Below are 21,318 nucleotides of genomic sequence, written 5' to 3'. Positions count from 1 at the left end.
TCAAAAAATGATCCAAAGGAGAACTTGAACAGCACATACTTAACTCCCCTTTCTTTCTGTCGACTTTCTGAATAAACTAAACTGATCATTTCATTTAAAAAGAGGAGCTAAATAGAATTTTGTTTTCTCAGATTCATTTCCGATCAGCTGAACCAAAGATTATTCTTCCTATCAAAGCTCTAAACAGATTTGAATTTTTGAAGCAAACACACAAAGCTCCCAAACCCTCAACAGCTTTGTGATTATAAATTCTCCCATATGTTCTTTTAGAAATGCAACACATATTGCTGAACAGTTTGCTAAATCCCTCAGCATGGATAAACTGACCCCTGCCCAGAAACCAACATCATTTGACTGAAAGATTCCCATTCCAGCTGTGCAGACACTATAGTAGGATGTCTTATATGAATGAACTCTTTTCTGCTCTACAAAAGAGCTGTGCCAGCAGAGGCTCTGCAGGACCATTCAATATGTGCCTATTCTGCCACTGGTTGGCATGGTCATTCACTGAAGGAATGACTCAGTATTTTTAGCTGCATAAAATTGATTGTTTATTCCCTTTCCCTCTAAGGATTTTAAAGAACTTCACAACTGAACTTCAGAGAACTTCAGTATTTGCAGTAAATCTGTTCAGTTGTTAATTAAGTTTTTTTCATTAGGTCTCACTGGCATCTTAAAATGAAAACATGAAAGGGAAAAACTCAGCAGCCTCTACGCTGGTTTACCCACAGTGGATATAGCATAATCAGGTGAACTTGACATCAGACAATAAAATCTCCAGAACAAAAACAAGTTCTGCAAAAGCACTGAGCTGAAATTTTCCCATGAAAGTGTGCTAATTAAGGTTGGTTGAGTTTTATGCTGCTTCAGTTGTTGAAGTTCTGAATTACTTCCTTTTACACAGTCTGTGATCATTGCCAATATTGTACTTGAGGACACACATAAACCAGAAGTGTCCATGGGATATATGAAGCACCACCAAAAATTACTACAATGTAAGGGTCCAAATACACCAGAAAAAAAGCACACTTTCATGTCAAATTTTTCTTACGTATTACAGTTATATAATTACAAGATGAGAAATTAAACTGATACATCCTTAACAAATGCTGATTTGTATCCTATTTAATCAAAAAATTGTTTACATTATTCACATTGCAAGGAAGGAGAAAAATAATTCAGGAGGGTCAACTAATAGCTAACATAGCTTAGGATTCAAACTGGAACAATAATTCATCTGAATCTGGTTCTATTCTTATACTGATGTAAGTTAGAAGCAAATAAATTAGAATCAGTTTCAAAATAAGACTGAATGCAAATACGATCCTGTTTTCTAAATATAACTTTTTAAAATCAGACACATAAACATAAAAATATCTCCATGTACCTGCAAACATACATGCACTAAAAAAGCAACTGAAAGGTACATCTGTCTACATTTTCATTCAAAAGACATGGAAACTTCTACTTTTAAATGAGATAAAACATGATTTTCAGGGCTACATATATTCAGCTTTGAATATATTTAAGATCATCTAAACTACTCTATACAAGACACTTATTTTTTATGATTTAAAACTCGGCAGGCATGCCAGAAAAAAACACAACTGAATGCCTTTTCTAAAATCATTATAAAGTGTTCATTTTCAATTTCCCTTTAGCCTTTTTTGTTTGGTTTTTTTTGTAATCTGACTTCCTAAATTTAGGTGGAATTTACAGAAAAGTTGCTGTACATAATATTGTAGACTGTTAATAATTTTATACCAGAGATATTTGGTTTTATTTAATTTGTATTCTTACAATTTTAATGCTGCAGTAAAGCACACGTTATAGAAGAAACAATGAAAGAGTAAAAATGAGAATTAGATGTACAATTTTATTTCAAAGGCTCAATAAACTATTTCTAAAGAATGGGAAAAGCTGTTTCTGTTAAACTTACATGAGCTGTAAAAACTGAAGTATAAGTACATTTATGTGCACATCATGAAATAATTAACAATGTTGTCTATGTTTCAATAATCTAGTAACAATCCCTAGGCCATGTAATCAACTTTGTAAAAGAGCCATCTAAGAGTATTGAAGATGATGAGTTTCTTCTTTCTAGAATGGGAACTGGATTTTAAAGGGTCACATTTTTTATCTTTGTCATTTTAAAGTTACTGCATAGTCTTCCATGACATTTATAGTTCTTTACATCTTCTGGACAGGTATTTAATATAAAACAGAAGGAAAATACGACTTTACTAGAAAATTAGCTTGAACTTCTCAAAGTAATCCTACCTAAAATTTACTTGCACTTTCATAATGCAAATACCCGTTATTAATATGAGGCTGAGGGACAACCAAAGACTCTTCGGTTGATTAAGAAAACCAGTAAGCACATCAGTTCAACCTGTATATAACTTACCTGTGCTTCCTGAGGGACCTGTGCAGCATCAACTCTGTCTGCAATGTAGGCTGTTAGCTGTTTGTCAATAACAGCAAGAGACTCTTGGATTAAACGGAGGGTTTTGTCAGTCTCCTGGGCAGACTGAATACTCTGTTCAAGACTCTTTTGTCTTCTCACAGCCTAAAAACAATGACAATGTTATCAATATTCACAGTAATAATAAGTATAATACATTTTTTCCCACAATTTTTTTTTTTCAAAAAATGCAGGCTAAGAATCAAAAATAGTACTCGTGACTTGTGCTCATCCACCTTTTTGTATGATAAGTTTCGCATCTTTTTGCCACCCATTCAGTTCTTTTTAGCAGGAAACAAACAAAGAAACCCCCAGATCTAAAAAATGCAGGACCCTGAAAAACCAATGCATGCATTGAGGATTTCTATACAGAGTGGAAGTTGGCAAAGCTGCATAATAAAGCCATCCTGATAGTGCAGTCTTTCATTCTGAGGCATAGCGGTCCTCCTGATCTTATTATATAGTTCAAGAGATTTTGTTTACTGAGAATAGGGTTACTGTCATCACAATCCCATCTGAGACAATCCACTTCAGTAAGTGAGAGGGATAGACTCTCTTGAGAAGGAGCTCTCTTATATGAAGTATAAATAGCTGTCCAGAACAGAGGCAATGCCTACTCTGGAAAAAAAAAGAGATGGATCCTTGTCTTATCTTGTCTGTTGACTTGCCTAATCTATTATCACTCTAACCATAGTCTCTTTTAGTCTAGGAAGTTGACTCTTGCTTCTACTCCACCAGTGTGTCACAGTGGATTACCTACCATCACCATTTATACAATCCTTTTTTTGAGAAGGATGCTTTCCTTTCAAAGGAGCTCCCTTTACGGTTTAACAAATCAGAACAATAAATTCTCCTTCCAAATTGTCCTTAAAAGACGCGTATATTTAAACACTTGACATAAACAGCTTAGTTCTAAATATTATTTGTAACAGTTTAATATGGTATTTACCAGGTAATAAATAACCTGGTACTTTCTTCCATCTGTCATTGTGTCCACCTGCAGACTCATATTTTACTTAGACTGCAGCTTCTGGCTAGCAGTCAGTTTCTGCTTTATACAAAGTACATAATAACTACCAACAATCTCAGATGCAATACAGTTTTTCTCTGTACAAGCCCAGCCATACTGCTGACCACAGAATAAAGTGACCATCTTTCTTTGACATGAACCAAAGGAGGAGGGAGAAAGCAAGCACACTTTAAATAAGATTGCTAGGTGTCCTGCCATTTTTCAAGTCAAATCACACTTTTTCTCTTTGGTGAGCCAGCTATACTTTAATTTGATTTCATAGCTATTACGAAACTCTTGCCTTGAACAAAAATATCTCTCAGCAATTCAGTGAGAATTCTTGATATATCTGTACCTTCTTCATGGAGCTCAGATTCTTATAGAGCTTCACATCTAACAAATGAAAAAGATTAATTTTTGTGAGCGTTCTTGCTAGCTGTTTGACTTAATTAAAGGATAGGGATCCAACTAGTATTTACTATATTTGTATTTGTAAGCTGCTTTATGCTATTTCAAAACAGCTGATCAGATAATCTTGTATCACTGCCAGTTTCAGGAACCTTCTGTGGAACTGAGCATTACATATTGGACCCATGCTGTCAGTGTTCATGGAAGAAACTGAGCCACTAAGGTATTATTACCCCACCAGATGAACCATTAAAACAGTGTAACTTCGCAGTGCAGTACTAAGTACAGTACTAAGGCTTGCTACTTAAATGACTTTTACCTTCATCTGATTTGAGATTTTATATTACAATGTTCTCAGCCTGTTCAAAGCAGCAGGGTTAAAAAGCACAACTTCTATTTACCTTGGCACTCCTTACTACTGATTTGTAAGCCTGGCTAAGATACAGTCATTATACAGTAGATTGAAAGACACATTAGATCAGAAACAGGGTAAGTAGCTTTCTACAGCCCACAGGTAAGGGCATCCTCCTGGAAGCATGGAAGAAAACCTCTCTGCCTTTACCGATCTCTTTGGATAATTGGTAGGACTAACCTACATGCATAGTCCATTCATACTGAGGGCTGCAGTGTCCTGATGCTCAGAAAAACTCACCATTTAAAATAAGGCACTGAGAAAGCTCCATTCTTATTAGTCATTAAAATAACCACCTGCGCTTTCTGGAGAATTCAATATACTGGACACAAATTTGGTGCTAAGTCCTTCTGGAAAACTACTTTTATAGCAATACTTGAAGCTTTGAACCTTTATTAAACACTGACCCATTTAACTACTATTTGCAGGTAGGCAATTGCTTAACTATAGATAAATTTGCTGCCAGCCTCAGGAGCAGCCTGCATGCATGCAATGAAGTAGTTATCACTGCATGGAAACACACAAAGAGTCTTAAAATTGTATGAAAAATATGCAGTGATTGAAAAATTGTTATCTCAGTGCTGAGATCAGTAGAAACTATGTATATTAAAATCCTGATTTAGAATGCAACTGGAAAAATTAAAACATTCCCAAATTCACTGATCATATATTAAAGCAGATAAAGTTAAGAAATAATTACAACAAATCCCTGCCTGAGTCTGACTGAATTTTTATGGCTGGATTTCAAACAAATATGAAGTTAGATAAATATATATGCATGCTTGTAATATCTTTATGTGCACACAAAGTAAGTATGTACACACACACACAAAGAGAAAACATTCCTCTTTCATTATCCTCAGAGAGAATTTGATTACAGCCTGAGAACCTGTGTGACATTTTGTATCTTCCAAGTGATGCGAAAGTACATCTTTTCCAAAAACCGTGAACAGTTTAGATGAATGAACGGACAATATCAGACCAGACCAAGACGTGAACGCAGTGGTACATGAGAGGAATTATTTTGGCAGTGGGAACGGAACCACACAGCTGAACGCTGGGAAATGGTACCTTCACAGTTGTGATGATTTTCTGAGATATAAATGGGTGCTGCTTTAATTTTTTTGTCTGTGTTGCTTACTGGGAACAGACCCCGTCCTGCACGGTCACCTAAAGTCAAGCCTCTGCCCTGAGCCTGTTCAGTTCACACAACAAATATAACAAAAGTCTTCACAACAATCTTACAAAAGGTACAATACACTCATGGAATGCAAGATATTTCTCCAGTACACAACAGCTGACTCAAAAACCTAATCCTGTTCACTAAGTAGGTCCCTGGCACTATCACTGGCATTGCAGAATACTTATCAATTCCATAAAGGGGAATGCCACAATATGGAGAAGGCTTCTTCCTCTCTTTCAGTAGAAAAGAAAGTTACTGATGGAGGTAAACATTAGAGGGCTTTACAAAAAGGGGCAGACATACTACACCCTTACATCTGTGAACCTGAGTTTCAAATTTGTCCTTAAAACTCATATGTCTGTGTGTATGAAAATCTATATAGGCATATTTTTAAAAGACACGTGAAAGTTGAAATTTTATATGTTTATAATACAAAAATGTTTTAACTAATGATGTTCTGTTTTGGGGGGGGGTTGTTTTGGTTTGGTTTTTTGTTTGTTTTTGCTTTTTTCTCTGAAAGATTATGTTTTTTCTATTCCTCTGTGGAAGAAGTAGATGGTTTAACATTGTAGTGTATAAATGGGTCTGAGGACATAACAGGAAGCATAGCTCTGCTATCAGATCATAGTCAGTAAAGCTGAAAGCTTTGGTCTCTAAAGGGAAGTGTCTGACAGTTAATTGCTGAGTAGGAAATCTCAGGAAAATAACCAACTGTTTAATTATTTCTGAGCCAGTGAAATGTTGACAGCTGTCAAGGAAAATAAAAACAAACAAAAAATCTGCTGTTAGGCACTATCATGAAAGCATCACAAATGAAAGAGAAAAGAGAATATATTTATGGACTGGTTTTTTTTATTGAAGTCTACAGGTCTTCATAGTTTTTTAGTTATTTTTTATGATTAAGCATAACATTTAATTTTTATGTTATGGGGTATTGCATAAATCTGTTTACAATTTAACAAAGATCAACGGTAAATGCAGGAAATTTTAACATTGCATATTATCCATATAAAATGACGTATTAAGAGAAAGGCTGCTCTGAGAGGCGATCAAATATCAGGAAAGCTGGAGGTGCTCAAACAGTTACTTATGACTGTAGCTCATTTTTTAATGTTGAATGTTATAAAGCTACAGTTATAGACATCGCCACTTTTTTCTTAAATAATACCTTTCATGTATTTAATGTGACATTAGTCACACATGCAGTCACCAAGATGCTGGTTAGAGTTTTATGGTTAAAACCAAGTAGAGTTTTGTTGTTGAGGCAGTACTCAGTAGTTGTGCTGTGGGAGAAAAATAAAACAAAACCTTTCCAAAATTATGGTACTTTTATTACAGGGTATATGTATTTATAATGCAGAAGCAAATTCATTAATTAGCTTATAAGTTACAGCTCATGGAAAAAGGTTTGTTAAGAAAGGCAGAAATATGTTAGTTCTTTTTTTTGGCTCAGTTATCCTCTCTAATTATGAAGAAATGTTACCACAGGGTAAAGTTAAAAAGTAAAAAGTTAGAAAACTTTAACTTTAAATTTCCTTCTTAACTTGTTTAAACTACTTGAAAATTTAACCCAAATTCTTGGTGTTATAACAGTTGTGTCTGAGATATATTATGACATCCTTGTACATTTTGCATCAAATTATTTATGTGTTAATCTCTGCTTTTTTTTGGAATCAGAGTGGATTAGTGTTTAGGCAAGCTAGAAACACCTTTCCTAACATTCAAACCATTCATTTTGGGCTGAGGAATTTTTAATACCCTCCAAGCTAGAACTAATTCTTCTGCAAATTCTAGTAATATTTCACAGTGTGTCTTTTAAAGTAAGTGGCTACAAATATTTGACCTTTCAACCCCAAAGTGATACGCATCTTTGATCAGCTGTATTCCAAACCTGCAAACTATACCAAGGAGGACTTCTTTATCTCTTTAGGTTATGACTGCAGACAGATAGTACCTCAGAGCTTGTAAAAGCAGCCCTCTTAGCAATCACATGGAGATGGGGCATGAAGAATTCCTTCTCCTCTTGAGAGGAGAACAAAACAGAAAAATTGTGTCAAATGATGAATGTGCGCTTTTTGAAAGAAACAAAGGGTAATCTTAAGGGGAGTCCTAAAAGAAATTAAGAGACAGTCCCCAAGAATAAAAATTGAATCTAGTGTAAAGCCCATCTGAACAATAACGTTTTATACAGTTTTTTGCAAGCATAGTCTCAAGAATATCTAGCTGACATTTTTGAAGTTTGCTGGATAGGATGTAAATCACTTTCACCATTACAGGGGATGATAGCTACTTGCAACATTAGCTTGAAGTTCTTCAGGCAACAGCATTTTTTAGATCCAATATATAGAGTTGTAAGTGAATCAGTCCTTGAAAAGTAAAGATAGGATATATGTTGCTTATCGATCAGCCCCAGATGTTCAACAGCAAACTAAACACAGTCTTTGTTAACTAAAGAAGATAAGACATACAAACATAAAGCCATTATCTGCCCTTAAAAATGAATCTCTATCTCAGTAGCAATGCTGTATTGTCTTGCAGCATCATTCATATAGCAGTGGTTTGGTTTGGTCGCGCTGTTAGTAGAGAACAAATATTTCACATATCAGTTTCTGCCCACATGAGCTTGTTGTCTTGATAATTACCTGCACAATTATTCAAATAAAAATAAATAACTTAACCACATTAGGATAGCCTATTAGTCTGTCTGAAGTAGAAGTGACCTTGAACATAAGCTGAATGTTATGTGCCTGCAATGTATTTTTATGCAAGGAGAGTGCATGCTGTTTGGATTTCAACAGGGCTACACAAACAGCACAGAAAATTCAGCGTCAGGAATCTATGAAAAAAGTGTGCGAGACTTCAGTGGAAAAATTTATAAAACATTTTGTTGTAGAAAACATATGGTAAAAAAGCAGTGTGACTGAGTCACTTACGATTGAAATAGTTTCCTTACAGCTCTTATATTCATATACAGATCCCATTAGTATTTGACTACTAAACATCAAATCAAGCTTTCAAAGAAGGAGAAGGCTTCATCCGTCTGCTTTTTGTCTATGTTTAAATTAAATTGGAAAGCAGTGAATACATTTCTAATGTATTTTGCTTATATACTCATCCAAATTGTCTCCAGAATATCACACAATATCTTCATGCTGTACTTTCCACATTTAACCCCTGCAGCTGGCACGAATTTTGATTTAATGCCTATTTTTGTGAAGACTGAATAGTATTCATCCATCACTCAGCAAGACTATTTGAAAGTCCTGTTTTCACACACTGGAAGCCCCTGTATATTCCCAGTTTTCTCCTCCAAGTCAGGAAAAAAACAACAGATACCAAGTAGCAGAATTCCAGGGAATGTATCTGCTTTCAAATAGAAGTTAGATGTAAAAAAAAAAAAAAAAAAAAAAAAAGAGCAGGTATACAGAAAGTTATGTTTAATTTTCTGTTATGAAACTGTCCAGCAATATGGGACTACGTGAATGCCTGCATTGCACCAGAACTACCACCAGGTAGTTAGTAGAGGGAAGCAGGCTCTTTCCCTCCCCGTCCTTCAAGTTTAAGCTCAGAACAGCTGAAGACCCTTCCTTAAATTTTATTGTAGTGTTTTACTTCCAGTGTTTTCAAGAACAAGTACATTTCAAGCACGATGAAAGAAGCAAAAATGTTATCATTGTCATGGTAGACTATTATCATTCTAACACAGCTGCTTTCCAAAAATCTTTACTTGTATATCGTTTATATCATTGAAACTGAGTAACTTTTGACCGCCGTTTTAGCTCATCTTTGAACATGTTCTGGTTCCAATCATAAAGAGGGTCTCTGTGTCCTTCACTAGGTCTTTCACTAGTAATGCCTTTCTGATCTTTACCAAGTACTGATCTAACATCTTCCTGGTATTTCTCTTCATGACTCCAAGATCTTCCTTCTAAACAGCTCAAAAGTTTCATATATGAAGTCAGAAGTCCTCCACGAGTATCACTTTTCATGTATTTGCACTGAATACTTCTGTAATTTAACTGCCTTGTTACTCTGTCCTGTAAGGTTGTTCTGCATTTAGTTAGAGTTTGTCCCCATCTTTGTAACTAGCAAACTACTAGTAGTTGAGCTATTTCCTTATGTATCCTTTGGTTACCTTAAAATTCTTTGGTGAATTCTGTTTGGTCCTGCCATTATATACATACACACACATTTGTATTAGTACACACACAAACGTATGTTAAATAAACTCCTAGTATTAAAAGTAAATATTAATGCACAAGTAACACAGTTTTGAACCGATTTACTGGCAAAAAAGTATACTGTCCCACTATGGAATCTGTCAAAGTATTAGTAAAATTTTCTTCATAGAGTCTGTGGCAAAGATTGCTAATCTAGCATATTGCTAGATTTGACTCTCCTTGTGCTAAACATGTTTCTATATTGAAGTGCCTTTATAAAATCTTTCATTGATATAAAGACTTATTTATATGTAAGAGAATGTTACTCTTATGTTTAATTTTGAAAATAGTTTGCTTCTTATTAAGAGTTTTGTCAGAGAAAACATCTCTAAATATGCAATTGAAGATTGCACCATCCACAGATGGAATTTTACGGTTACCTATTGTACTGGTTTTGGCTGGGATGGAGTTAATTTTCTTCACAGCAGCCCGTGTGTGCTGTGTTTTAGATTGGTGACCAAAACAGTGTTGATAACACAGGGATGTAAAACCAATCACTCGCCACCAGGAGACTAATGCCCAGCCAGTCCCCGAGTAATGGCAATTTTGGGAAAACTCCGCCCCCCCCCCCCCCCGGCACTTTTATTGCTGAGCATGACTCTGTGTGGTACAGAATATCTCTTTGGTCAAGTCAGGTCAGCTGTCCTGGCTGTATCCCTTCCCAGCATCTTGCCCACCCCACTCTGCTCGCTGGGAGGGGCACAGTGAGAAAGGTGCCTTGACACTGTGTAAGCACTGCTCAGCAATAGCTAAAACATCCCTGTTTTTTTTCCTTCACTTATTAAATTGTCTTTATCTCAATCCATGAGTTTTCTCACTTTTGTCTGTCCAATTCTCTCCCCCATCGCACCACGAGATGTGGGGAGTGAGCGAGCAGCTATGTGCTGTTTTGCTACCTACTGGAGTTAGCCCACCACACCTACGCAAACTGTCCACTTCTAAAAGAAGTCTTTGTTTGCGTACTGTTTAGGAACTATGCCAACAAAATAACTTTTTTTTTAACAGTGCTAGACTGTCAGCTCTTTAAATGGGAGGACAGGTCAATTATTAAATATACCTCCTGCTGAAGTTCTTCCCATCGAGTATTGAACTTCTCAAGTTTCTCATTGATTAATTCATCCAAGATTCCACCATCAGTTAAAGTCTGAGCCAATTCCCGAATCTGATTGCGATTATCTTCTGGATGTCTCATTAAATGTTCCAAAGACTGAAACAGAATCAAAAAAGTAGTTTGTTTTCCTTTCTGCAAATAAGATTCTACAGAGCAATGACAATTCCCCTTAAAAATGTAAATAAGAAACTTCACATTTCATACACAATAAAAGTAGAGAGAAAAGATTAAAATATCAATGTCCCACGTCTTGACAACAAATGTTCCGTACTACTTATTACCGAAAACAAAGAAAGATTTTTCACAAAGCAATAAATTGGGTGCTTGATTTTAAAAACGTGGACTATGCCCAATGAGTTCAGTGGGAGTATTTGTGTACTTAAAAATAAAAAATTTGCTTGAGTGTCTGAATGGATGAAGTTCAATAGCAAAATTGCATCATTAATGTAAAGTTTTGTATTTTGATCCACTAAGAGTATTAATTTAATTTCTACAAATTTGAAAGGTTCCATGAATAAAAATTAAGTAATAATAAACAGAGTTGCAGTGTTAGGATGAAAGCTTCCTCCCTTTGAAGTCTTCAGCATTTTTTTGACTGGCTTAAGTGAGGCCATGTTTTTTAAGATCATGTATTTTATTGTCACCAAAGATTGTCTATGACATCAGGCATAACACATTTAATTACTCTGTTTCACTTAGGTGGATCCAAATTCAAAACCTCATTTGTTGAATCAGGTGAGAACATAGGACTTTCCAAATATGCTGCATCTTGCTCATGTGTAATGTTGATTCATAGTTTGTTTTGAATGTAATGTGATTTACAATTTATCAATACATGTGATTTGATATTATTTAAGTCAGCACTTACATCTAGAGATTCAGAAATCTCTTCTGCACCTCCCTGGATATTTTCAGTTGCCTTGAGTTTCAGTTCAATCTCATTCAACCATTTATTTTCTGCATCCAAATACGACAATAATTCACGCCAACATGCCCATACCTCCTGATAGAGAAAAAAAAATGTTTATTGAGATTGAAAATCTCACAGCTAACTTTCACTTATTAAAACAATGAAAACATTGCAGGCTTCATCCCCAAAACAACATGGTTGATATCTGATGGTTACAGTGCCATATAGTTGATTTTTTTTCCCAGTATTTATATGTTCCAAATAAATATACGACACAACCAAAACATCTTGATTAAACAGAGCAAAACCACAGAAGACAACATGAAAAAGTGAACACTTCTGCAAAACACAACTTGAATCTTCTCTCTCATGAATTATCCACTTTATATGTTTTTCTGTAAAAATTTCTTGTAATATATAAACATACAAATTATTGGAATTTTTAAAGACTCATGTTAGAAGTTTATGTCTTTATTACAAGATGTAGTTAGGTTGCTTATATATTCTGTATATTAATTACTTGAAGCACAGATTCCTAAAATGTCTAAAAACACAGCTTTCAAGAATTCTGACTGAAATCTCTATGGAAATTAATTCTAAACCACATTTAGTGCAATTTATAGACCACTTAAGTACTAGAGTACTAAACATAATGTTGTTAAATGAAACTATGTTCTTATTCTCCTGGAATTAAATTATTGTCTAATATTTTATTTTTACAGTGCCTGAAGATACTTAAATAAGCAGATAAAAATGGCACTTTATACACAAGCAAAACATTTAAACTCTCCATAAATCATCTTTTGATTGTTCCTTTTTTGTTAGTAGAAGTTAAAGCAACTTTATAGAGATGTATTAAGCTGTTTGTAGATCAAGTTTCCCAGAGTGCAATTCATCTCACCTAACTTTGGTCATATCAAATGTAAGTGTCTGGTCTAGGAAGAGGTTATAGAGGGATGTTACCACACAACAACAACATCAATGATCAGGGGAAATATAGATTACCAGCTTAAACTACACATCTGATTTTCCGCAGTGAAATTTAGAGGAGATAAATTTTACACAGGTAAATAATTGTCCTGTATGAAGTTAGTTCTTGTAAATTAGTTCACAACAAAAAATCATACCTAATTCGCTGTGACCACTGTGTAATATGCAAATAGTCCTATGGCAAGAATTTGTAATGGAGTTGGCCAAAATGGCAGGGTCAACTCAAAATGCATGAGACATATCCAGCTTGCCAGCATATCAAATGCTGTTCCCACGCTGAGATTACACCACCCGTCCAGCTTCAGGGCCATTTAATCAAAATCCTTAGCCATGGAAGAAAGAAGTCTGGAAGAGCTGGTGAAGACAATGTCACAGGGTTGCTACAGAAGCCAGATGCTTGGCTTAATCTCAGGAGGGATAAGAACCCTGAGCAGCCATTGCTGTCTTCCACCTAAGACCCATGTCTGAGGCTTCTCTTTTAATATGACTCTCCAGCATATATGATTCTCAAAAAAATTTAGGTATATGGCTCATAAAGTGAGGACAGCCTTGGGCTACTCATGATCCCATACGATAATACATCCTTGCTCTCTACTTTACTTTTGCAGTTAGAAGGGCTATAAATACAATGACTGACAAGATATCCAACCTCCAAAGTTTTGCACTTTCCATTCAGTCTGCTGCAGAGTCGCTGGTAGCTGGTAATTAGAACATCAAGCTCCTTTTTCAAAGCCTCATGAGCTGCAGGTGGAGCCTTTGCTATAAAATTATTCACAGAGTCAGCAATAAGCTTCACTTTTACTTCTTTCTGCATGGCTTCCTCCTTTGCTCTCTGCAAAAAAAAAAAAAAAAAAAAAAATTGTAGTCCTGGTTTAAGAAGGAAGCTTATTTCTAATAACTCTGTTATAATTCTCTCTGACAGAATTCTGTTTGAGGGAAAAAACCCCAAACAACTCCACAACAAAAAAACCCCAAGAGCCATTTAATTCACAGACTTTCTGGCATAATCTTGAATGCATGCAAAAAACATTTTTTCATTTTGTTACAAATACACGATACTCAATACAGTTTAACATCTTCTCATGACTATTTAGATTTCTGGAGCTCTCAGAATAGTAAAGTATTTCAGTTGTTTTTTTTTTCCCCCCAAGAAATGCTCCAAATACCTTTGCCATAATGCCTTATAAACCACAAATGACAAAAAAATCTGTGGTGTTACAAATTCATGTACCCAGGTTTAAAGGTACAATGACAAGCAGCAAGACCGAAAAAAACGGAAAATACTTCTGACTGATTTTCCTCTCCTTGCCACTGTCATTAACCTGCATTTAAAGAGAAATTGAGAAAATAATTTTTCTCTAGTGTATATTTCACACTTTTATCAGAGCATTAATGTTGATTTCATTCTCTCATTTTACAGAGATAGAAAAATCAGCACTATTATTCACCACTAGTGAACATTAACCTAACATGAAGAGAGGACAAAGTGAAAAGGGAGCATCCTCCCAAACAGCACTTTCTGTCTTAGACCCTAGGCAGAGAAGTTTAACAAAGGACAGACACAGGAAATATAAAGATCTGAGGAACACAGAGAATCACAAATGGATGGTGAATTAAAACCAATAATTAATAAATCCTATGTAACTGATCTGGAACCATCAACCTGCCACCTTTTCCCGGTTTTAGCCTATGTAACCATAACAACAGATCAATCCAATTCCCAACTTTCTTCCTCCACCTTTTCTTACTCTCCCTTGTTATGCCGTCTCATTAATAAGATATAAGATTGTTATACCTAGCATTGTTTTCTCTGAGTGCTTACGATGGGATGGTCTATGACTGGAGTCATATCACTACTGGAAGCAGAGTGATGGTATACACATTGTCATCAGTGTGTACTGGTCTTCACAGGAATTTAAGATGAGAACTCTCTGGCCCAAAAACATTAAAACAAAACCTTTTTCCCAACAACCTTCATTCTCTCTGGGCCTGGGGAAGTCCATGAACCAGAATAATTGGGATCAGGCTGCCATTGCCAGAGAAAGTTTACTAGGTTGCTCCTGGCTTTCCTCTTCCCTAGCTGTGGGAAGAAATGGGCTGCAGGATGAACAAAGAATTCTGGTCCAGATTTTGCCTGTTGTGTGACAGGAGAGGTGGCTGCAAGCCTTTGGGGAAAGGATCACTAGGAGCAGGTGAAGGGATGCATGACAAATGATCTGGTTATCTGCATAGGTCGAGGTGTCGCAGTTTGAACAAGTACTTCAGCTGGAAGAATCCCCATGTCCGGGACAACCAGGGGATCAGGCCCAGCCAGCACGGGTTCATGGAAGGCAGGTCCTGCTTGACCAACCTGATCTCCTTCTATGACCAGGTGACCCGCCTCGTGGATGAGGGAAAGGCCGTGGATGTGGTCTACCTGGACTTCAGTAAAGCCTTTGACACTGTCTCCCACAGCATTCTCCTAGAGAAGCTGGCGGCTCACGGCCTAGACAGGTGCACTCTTTGCTGGGTAAAAAACTGGCTGGACGGCCGAGCCCAGAGAGTTGTGGTCAACGGAGTTAAATCCAGTTGGCGGCCGGTCACGAGTGGTGTTCCCCAGGGCTCAGTACTGGGGCCGGTCCTGTTCAATATCTTTCTCAACGATCTAGACGAGGGGATCGAGTGCTCCCTCAGTAAGTTTGCAGACGACACCAAGTTGGGCGGGAGTGTTGATCTGCTGGAGGGTAGGAAGGCTCTGCAGAGGGACCTGGACAGGCTGGATCGATGGGCCGAGGCCAACTGTATGAGGTTCAACAAGGCCAAGTGCCGGGTCCTGCACTTCGGCCACAACAACCCCAGGCAACGCTACAGGCTTGGGGAAGAGTGGCTGGAAAGCTGCCCAGAGGAAAAGGACCTGGGGGTGCTGGTCGACAGCCGGCTGAACATGAGCCGGCAGTGTGCCCAGGTGGCCAAGAAGGCCAATGGCATCCTGGCCTGTATCAGAAATAGTGTGGCCAGCAGGAGCAGGGAGGTGATCGTGCCCCTGTACTCGGCACTGGTGAGGCCGCACCTCGACTACTGTTCAGTTTTGGGCCCCTGACTACAAGAAGGACATGGAGGTGCTGGAGCATGTGTCCAGAGAAGGGCAACGAAGCTGGTGAAGGGCCTGGAGCACAAGTCTTATGAGGAGCGGCTGAGGGAACTGGGGTTGTTTAGCCTGGAGAAGAGGAGGTTGAGGGGAGACCTCATCACGCCCTACAACTACCTGAAAGGAGGTTGTAGTGAGGTGGGTGTTGGTCTCTTCTCCCAAGTAACTAGCGATAGGACGAGAGGAAATGGCCTCAAGTTGCACAAGGGAGGTTTAGATTGGACATTAGGAAAAATTCTTTACTGAAAGAGTGGTCAGGCCTTGGAACAGGCTGCCCAGGGAAGTGGTTGAGTCACCATCCCTGGAAGTACTTAAAAGATGTGTAGATGAGGCGCTTAGGGACATGGTGTAGGGACATGGGCATGGTGTGTTGGGTTGATGGTTGGACTCAGTGGTTGATCTTAGAGGTCTTTTCCAACCTTAATGATTCTATGATTCTATGATTCTATGAATATTCACTAGGAAATCCATAATGGGGAAATCCATAAAGTGTCTAAAACTATACATTTTAGCTGTTTTATTATGCAGTGCAATGCATAAATTTGAGTTTTGTTATTTAATTACTAAAAAAGAACTGTATCTCTAAAGCAGATGTTTACTTTTGATATATTTGTCTCATTTACAATGAATCGAACTCGTTCCATGTATTTCCATATATTCTGTATATTCTGACTGGCATCAGTCATTTCTGTCAGTAAATAAAGAGATCACCAGTTGCATTGTCAGATACTCTCAAACACTGGCAAAACTCTATGGACAATGAAGAGTTTGCGAACAAAGTGTTGGATAGATTGTTAAGGCTATATAATCTGACTTCCTGAATAGCACAGGCCAAACAATTCACCTATGAAATAAAAACCAAGCCCACATCTAGTGGCTAAGCATATTTGAGCACATTTGCTGGCTATATTTGAGCATATATCATAAATCCAAAGGCCATATTCATCCCACATGAAAGAAACATTATTTGCTTGAGACGAAAATATGCTGTTCCTATATTGCTATATTAAAGAAATAATAAATCATGCATACTTAGTACATACCAACATGCATCCTGAAGTCCTAAATCTCTTTTTTTTTCTCTCTCTCTAATATAAAGAGAAGACATAAAACTGATTCCACTCTATCAGTTAGCTGCTGCTGACACTTGATTCTTAAGAATTATTCCTTAAGTAAAAGAATGTTGAAGCTGCATCAAAATCAAGTATCCAATAAAGCAAAGAGGAAAAAAAAGCAATGCAGTATTGTGAAAGATTAAGTATCTTCTAACGTATTCGAAACAGAAATTACTTCAAGCTGCCTACTATGAATTTTAGACTAAGAAGTGGACCTCAAAAGGCACCTTTCTAAAAGAAAAAGTAGTTTTTCTTTGCAACGAAAGCTTCAAAAAGAACTTTAAACATAGCTCAAGGAATTAGTTCATCTTTTACCTTCAGTTCCTCAACAGCTTTCTGTAATTTGTCAGGTGTTTTATACTCAAAATCTCTTTCCAGATATTCTTCCTCAGCTTGTGTTATCCATTCATGCATCTCTGACAAATCCTTTCTGAGACTCACAGTCTTATCCAAGCCACCTTTTAATGCTGCCTTTTTAGCATAGGCCTTTAAGAAAGAAAACATTACATGGTACTTGAAGCAAGGCTACTGTACAAACTTGACAATATTTTAGCCTGAAAAGAACCAAGTTAAATGCTATACTAATAACATTGCTGTAATTAGGCAGATGTTAGCAAGTAATTAGATAGATATTAATAATAGGTAATCAAGAAAGTATTACATATGTGTATACATCTTTTTTTTGGCGAATCATTGCTGTGCAGAATGAGTTTTCAATGATCCTAGAACAAGACTCTACACTGTATGCTGAGGTCATCTAAAAAAACCATCACCCAGGGACTATCTTCTAAAAGATGTAAAATAAACAACCACAGGAGACCTTGAAAGTGCATCCAAGGATGAAACCAAAGGCTCTTGAGCTATAAAGTCAGATGACCTTCTAACCAGTTTGAATGCAACTTGCTAGAGAATAAAGCAATATGCGTATCTTTCTTCTACTGATGAAGTCATTATTGAATCTCTCAGAAAGGTGTATATCCTAAAAATAGGTATGTAAAAAAGGAATATCTTACTGGAAGAAACTACTTATCTTAAAGGGAAAAATACTTTTGTTAAATTCTTTGCCAATTACTATATAGCAGTCATATAACTTATGTTACATAGCTCATGTATAGAACTAGAACTAAATGATATTTAAGGTCCCTTCCATCCCAAACCATTCTAGGATTCTATGAATTGTGCATCAACCTACCAAAATTGTCCATAACTGATTGAGCCATTGGCTGAGCCACCTTTCAATGGTATAAAGAAGTTTGCAACAAAAACAGTTAGTTGCACTGGTTCCATTTTTCAGAGTTGGGCTTGCAGAGCTGATCACTCCAACATCCTGCACTATGATGCTACTTCAGTAAATGTTATTTTCAGTAACATCAGGAGGAATTGTGTCTTAGTATTTGGTCTTAGTTTCTGACTGTTACTGGTTTCATTACCCATCCTTGAGGACTGGCTGTTGATGTTGTTTTACATAAATGTTGTTTTACAGAACAAAATAGAGTAACAGTAAAAAGGTGATGTTCACCAAGTATAAAAGCAGAACTATATGCAGCCCTGCAAAATTGCCTCTTCCTCAATCACAGCACCAGAAGAGAGAGTAATCTCCTATCACCTGGAAAGAGTATGTGAATGCCCATTGTTAGCTCTCACAGTCATATTAACTGCATGTATATCAACTCAAGCTGACTTTTCCAAATCCTTTCAAGAAAACCCCACAGACCAAACTGATTTTTATATTTACTACTCGTGTTTTGATAGCTATTACTGAAGAAGTTGTGTTAGAAATGCCCACTGAGAGGTAATAATTTGTGTTGTGTATTGAATAGAACTATTACAGGCAGATTTTCAGGGAAGTCAGAAGAAAACTGTAACCGACTTCTCAATTCATAAGGCTTTACTTGAAATTTCTGTGAGAGAAGAGCAAAGACATCCAACTTATTAATATTACAAAAAAAAGCAATTAAAAATCCACATTAGTTGAAGGGGAAAGACTACAGAACTGGATCGATAAAATGTCTTACAGATTTCAAAGATCAACTTTTTTGATAACTATGTTTATCAGAAAAATATACAGAGGTTATTTTTCACATGTAAAGTGAAGAAGAATAATTTTAGAAAACATTAGACCACCTTGAAAGGTAATAGTTTTACTATTATGCAAATATACGTTAAAAAAGTAAAACAACAGAATGAGCAAGTAGGAAAAAAAGTAAAAGTAATACAACATGAAAGACATTTCCTTTGAACCATCATAAAGAATAAGAATCCAAATGTCATCAATGAAATAATAGTAATTTTTAGCTTCATTAATCCTTAATATTATTTATTAAGAATGTCTTTAATTAAAATAAAAGAACTGTCCTTTCTTGCTATGCCCCATTCTCTCACATTCATGTGAGCATTGGAGACTGTAATTTACACACATGCATATGTGCACATGCTCTTAATTCCAAGTTATTGAATTCTGAACTCTTCACAGCTTTAGTGTCTTATTTCATCTAGAGTAATGACATGTGAATACAATGATGCAACTAAATACAGAACTTGTTTTTTTGGCAAATGCCTATATACCACTTTCAGAAAGCTAGTTTTGCAGGAGCCATAAATTACATTGCTGTTAAGATCTAAGGTATTAGTATATAACTTTGTTATGAAAATAGAAGACATTGTATTATAATATAAAGAAATATACTTTACATATATTGCTACACGCTAAATAAAATTTCTAAAATAGAAATTTAATTAATGTGAACCAAATATGTCTAAATTCAGTTTCATATCTACTGGATATGCACAGAACGACAAATTCTGCCAATAAGAAACCTGATTATTAATTTAAAATGAGCCAGACACAGCGGGAGACTTGATACCTGTTGGCAAATGTGTTCCCATTGAACATTGAGATCCTTCAGTTCTGTCTCTATTCTGGAAGCAAATTCTGGCTCTGCTTCACTCTTCATTTTCTTCCCAACCTCATTAACACTGTTCAAACTGGGCTGGATTGTCTGGATATCATTTACTAAAGCCTAAAGGAATAGCAGAAGGTTAGGCAAGCAGCATTCACACAAATTTTCAGATATGCTATTCCTATCAAAACATGTCTACATGAGATTCTGACATGTCTTTGGTCCAGATCTCCAGTCAAATGAGCACAATTAACAGACTTAACTATGAAAATAAATAAAAAAGGAATGAGCAGCTGTAATGTGGTAAGCTATGCTATATCAGATAAAGTTCATTTGCAAAATACATATTATGTAAGTTTCAAATGTTATGTATATAATTATATATACACACATATATAATGTTATATTACATATATTATATCTACTACAATGCCTAGATCTTTTATTCACATTCGTAAAAGAACATTCCATCATAATGGTGGAAAATTATTTGTGATGCCATCTTACTAACTATGCCAGCATTACCCTTAGGTTGGCAATTCACCTGATAACTTCCTTAAAATTATCTGAATGGTGACATTCTCTGGTTATGTCTAGTTATTAGAATTTTATTTGTGGTTGAATATTATTTAAGCCCTAAGGTAGTTCTAAATTCACACTTCCAATTTTATTTCCTAAGGCCTTCTTCAATGCTGCAGATGTTACCTGGGCTTCCTACACAGTGGAAAAGGCTGGAATTGTAAATACATAAAAGATGATGAAGATTTTGGTAGCTTTATTATATATTTAACAGCAATGGCTAATATTTGTGCAAACTCTTCACAAATTCAGGTGACAGATTCTAAAAGAGTTACATGTAACTTACTAAATTGTAGAGATAAGAGTTGTCCTATATAATTCATAATCATTTTTTATTTAAATAAGGGGTAAGAGAGAAAGTCTGAGGAGCTCGTAGTTCTGTAAGATCAATATATATGTTTCATAATATTTACACATCCTGCCAGAACATTTACAGAACTTGTAAATTCCACTGAACGTATAGTCAGGGACTATCATGGATTACAAGATTCACTGCACTTACACGCTCTGTTGGGACAGGCAGAAGAATTTGTAAACCCTGTGAGGAAAGTATCGATACTTCATGATGCTTTAAAACTCTGCTGGGACAAAATCCTGGAACTTCTAAGTTTAGTAAAAAAAAGGATATAACTCACAATACCTGCAAGTTCTTTTGGTACAGGCAGAAAAGCTTGTAAGTCACATGTGAATAACAGATACAGAGAAAGATCTTCTGGCACAGATTATACAGCATATAACAAATACACACGCAATGTTTGTAAACTCAACAAAGTAAATAAACAGTTATCTTAAGGGGCTACTAACTTATTATTTGCTGCAAGTATCCTCTTTGACGTTTTGCTTCTGCTATAAATACATAATGATACAGTCACTGTATGCCTCCTCTCTGT

General features: G+C 36.2%; 1 protein-coding gene across 2 annotated transcripts in view; it reads right to left on the bottom strand.

The window, feature by feature from the left end:
- DMD (dystrophin) overlaps positions 1-21,318 on the bottom strand; it is a 1,244,291-nt gene that overhangs the window by 727,404 nt on the left and 495,569 nt on the right. For both annotated transcript variants that reach the window (XM_075174519.1, XM_075174510.1), the window contains exons 25-30: positions 19,814-19,969; positions 17,265-17,435; positions 13,357-13,539; positions 11,676-11,810; positions 10,754-10,903; positions 2,408-2,569 (exon numbers count right to left, since the gene is read on the bottom strand). In XM_075174519.1, coding sequence (XP_075030620.1) covers positions 2,408-2,569; positions 10,754-10,903; positions 11,676-11,810; positions 13,357-13,539; positions 17,265-17,435; positions 19,814-19,969 — 957 coding nt within the window. The remainder of the gene's footprint in view (positions 1-2,407; positions 2,570-10,753; positions 10,904-11,675; positions 11,811-13,356; positions 13,540-17,264; positions 17,436-19,813; positions 19,970-21,318) is intronic.

This window comes from Calonectris borealis, chromosome 1 (genome assembly GCF_964195595.1).
Source record: "Calonectris borealis chromosome 1, bCalBor7.hap1.2, whole genome shotgun sequence".
Taxonomy (NCBI): domain Eukaryota; kingdom Metazoa; phylum Chordata; class Aves; order Procellariiformes; family Procellariidae; genus Calonectris; species Calonectris borealis.
Note: the sequence above shows the minus strand (reverse complement) of the source record. Positions and strands in the feature narration are given on the sequence as shown.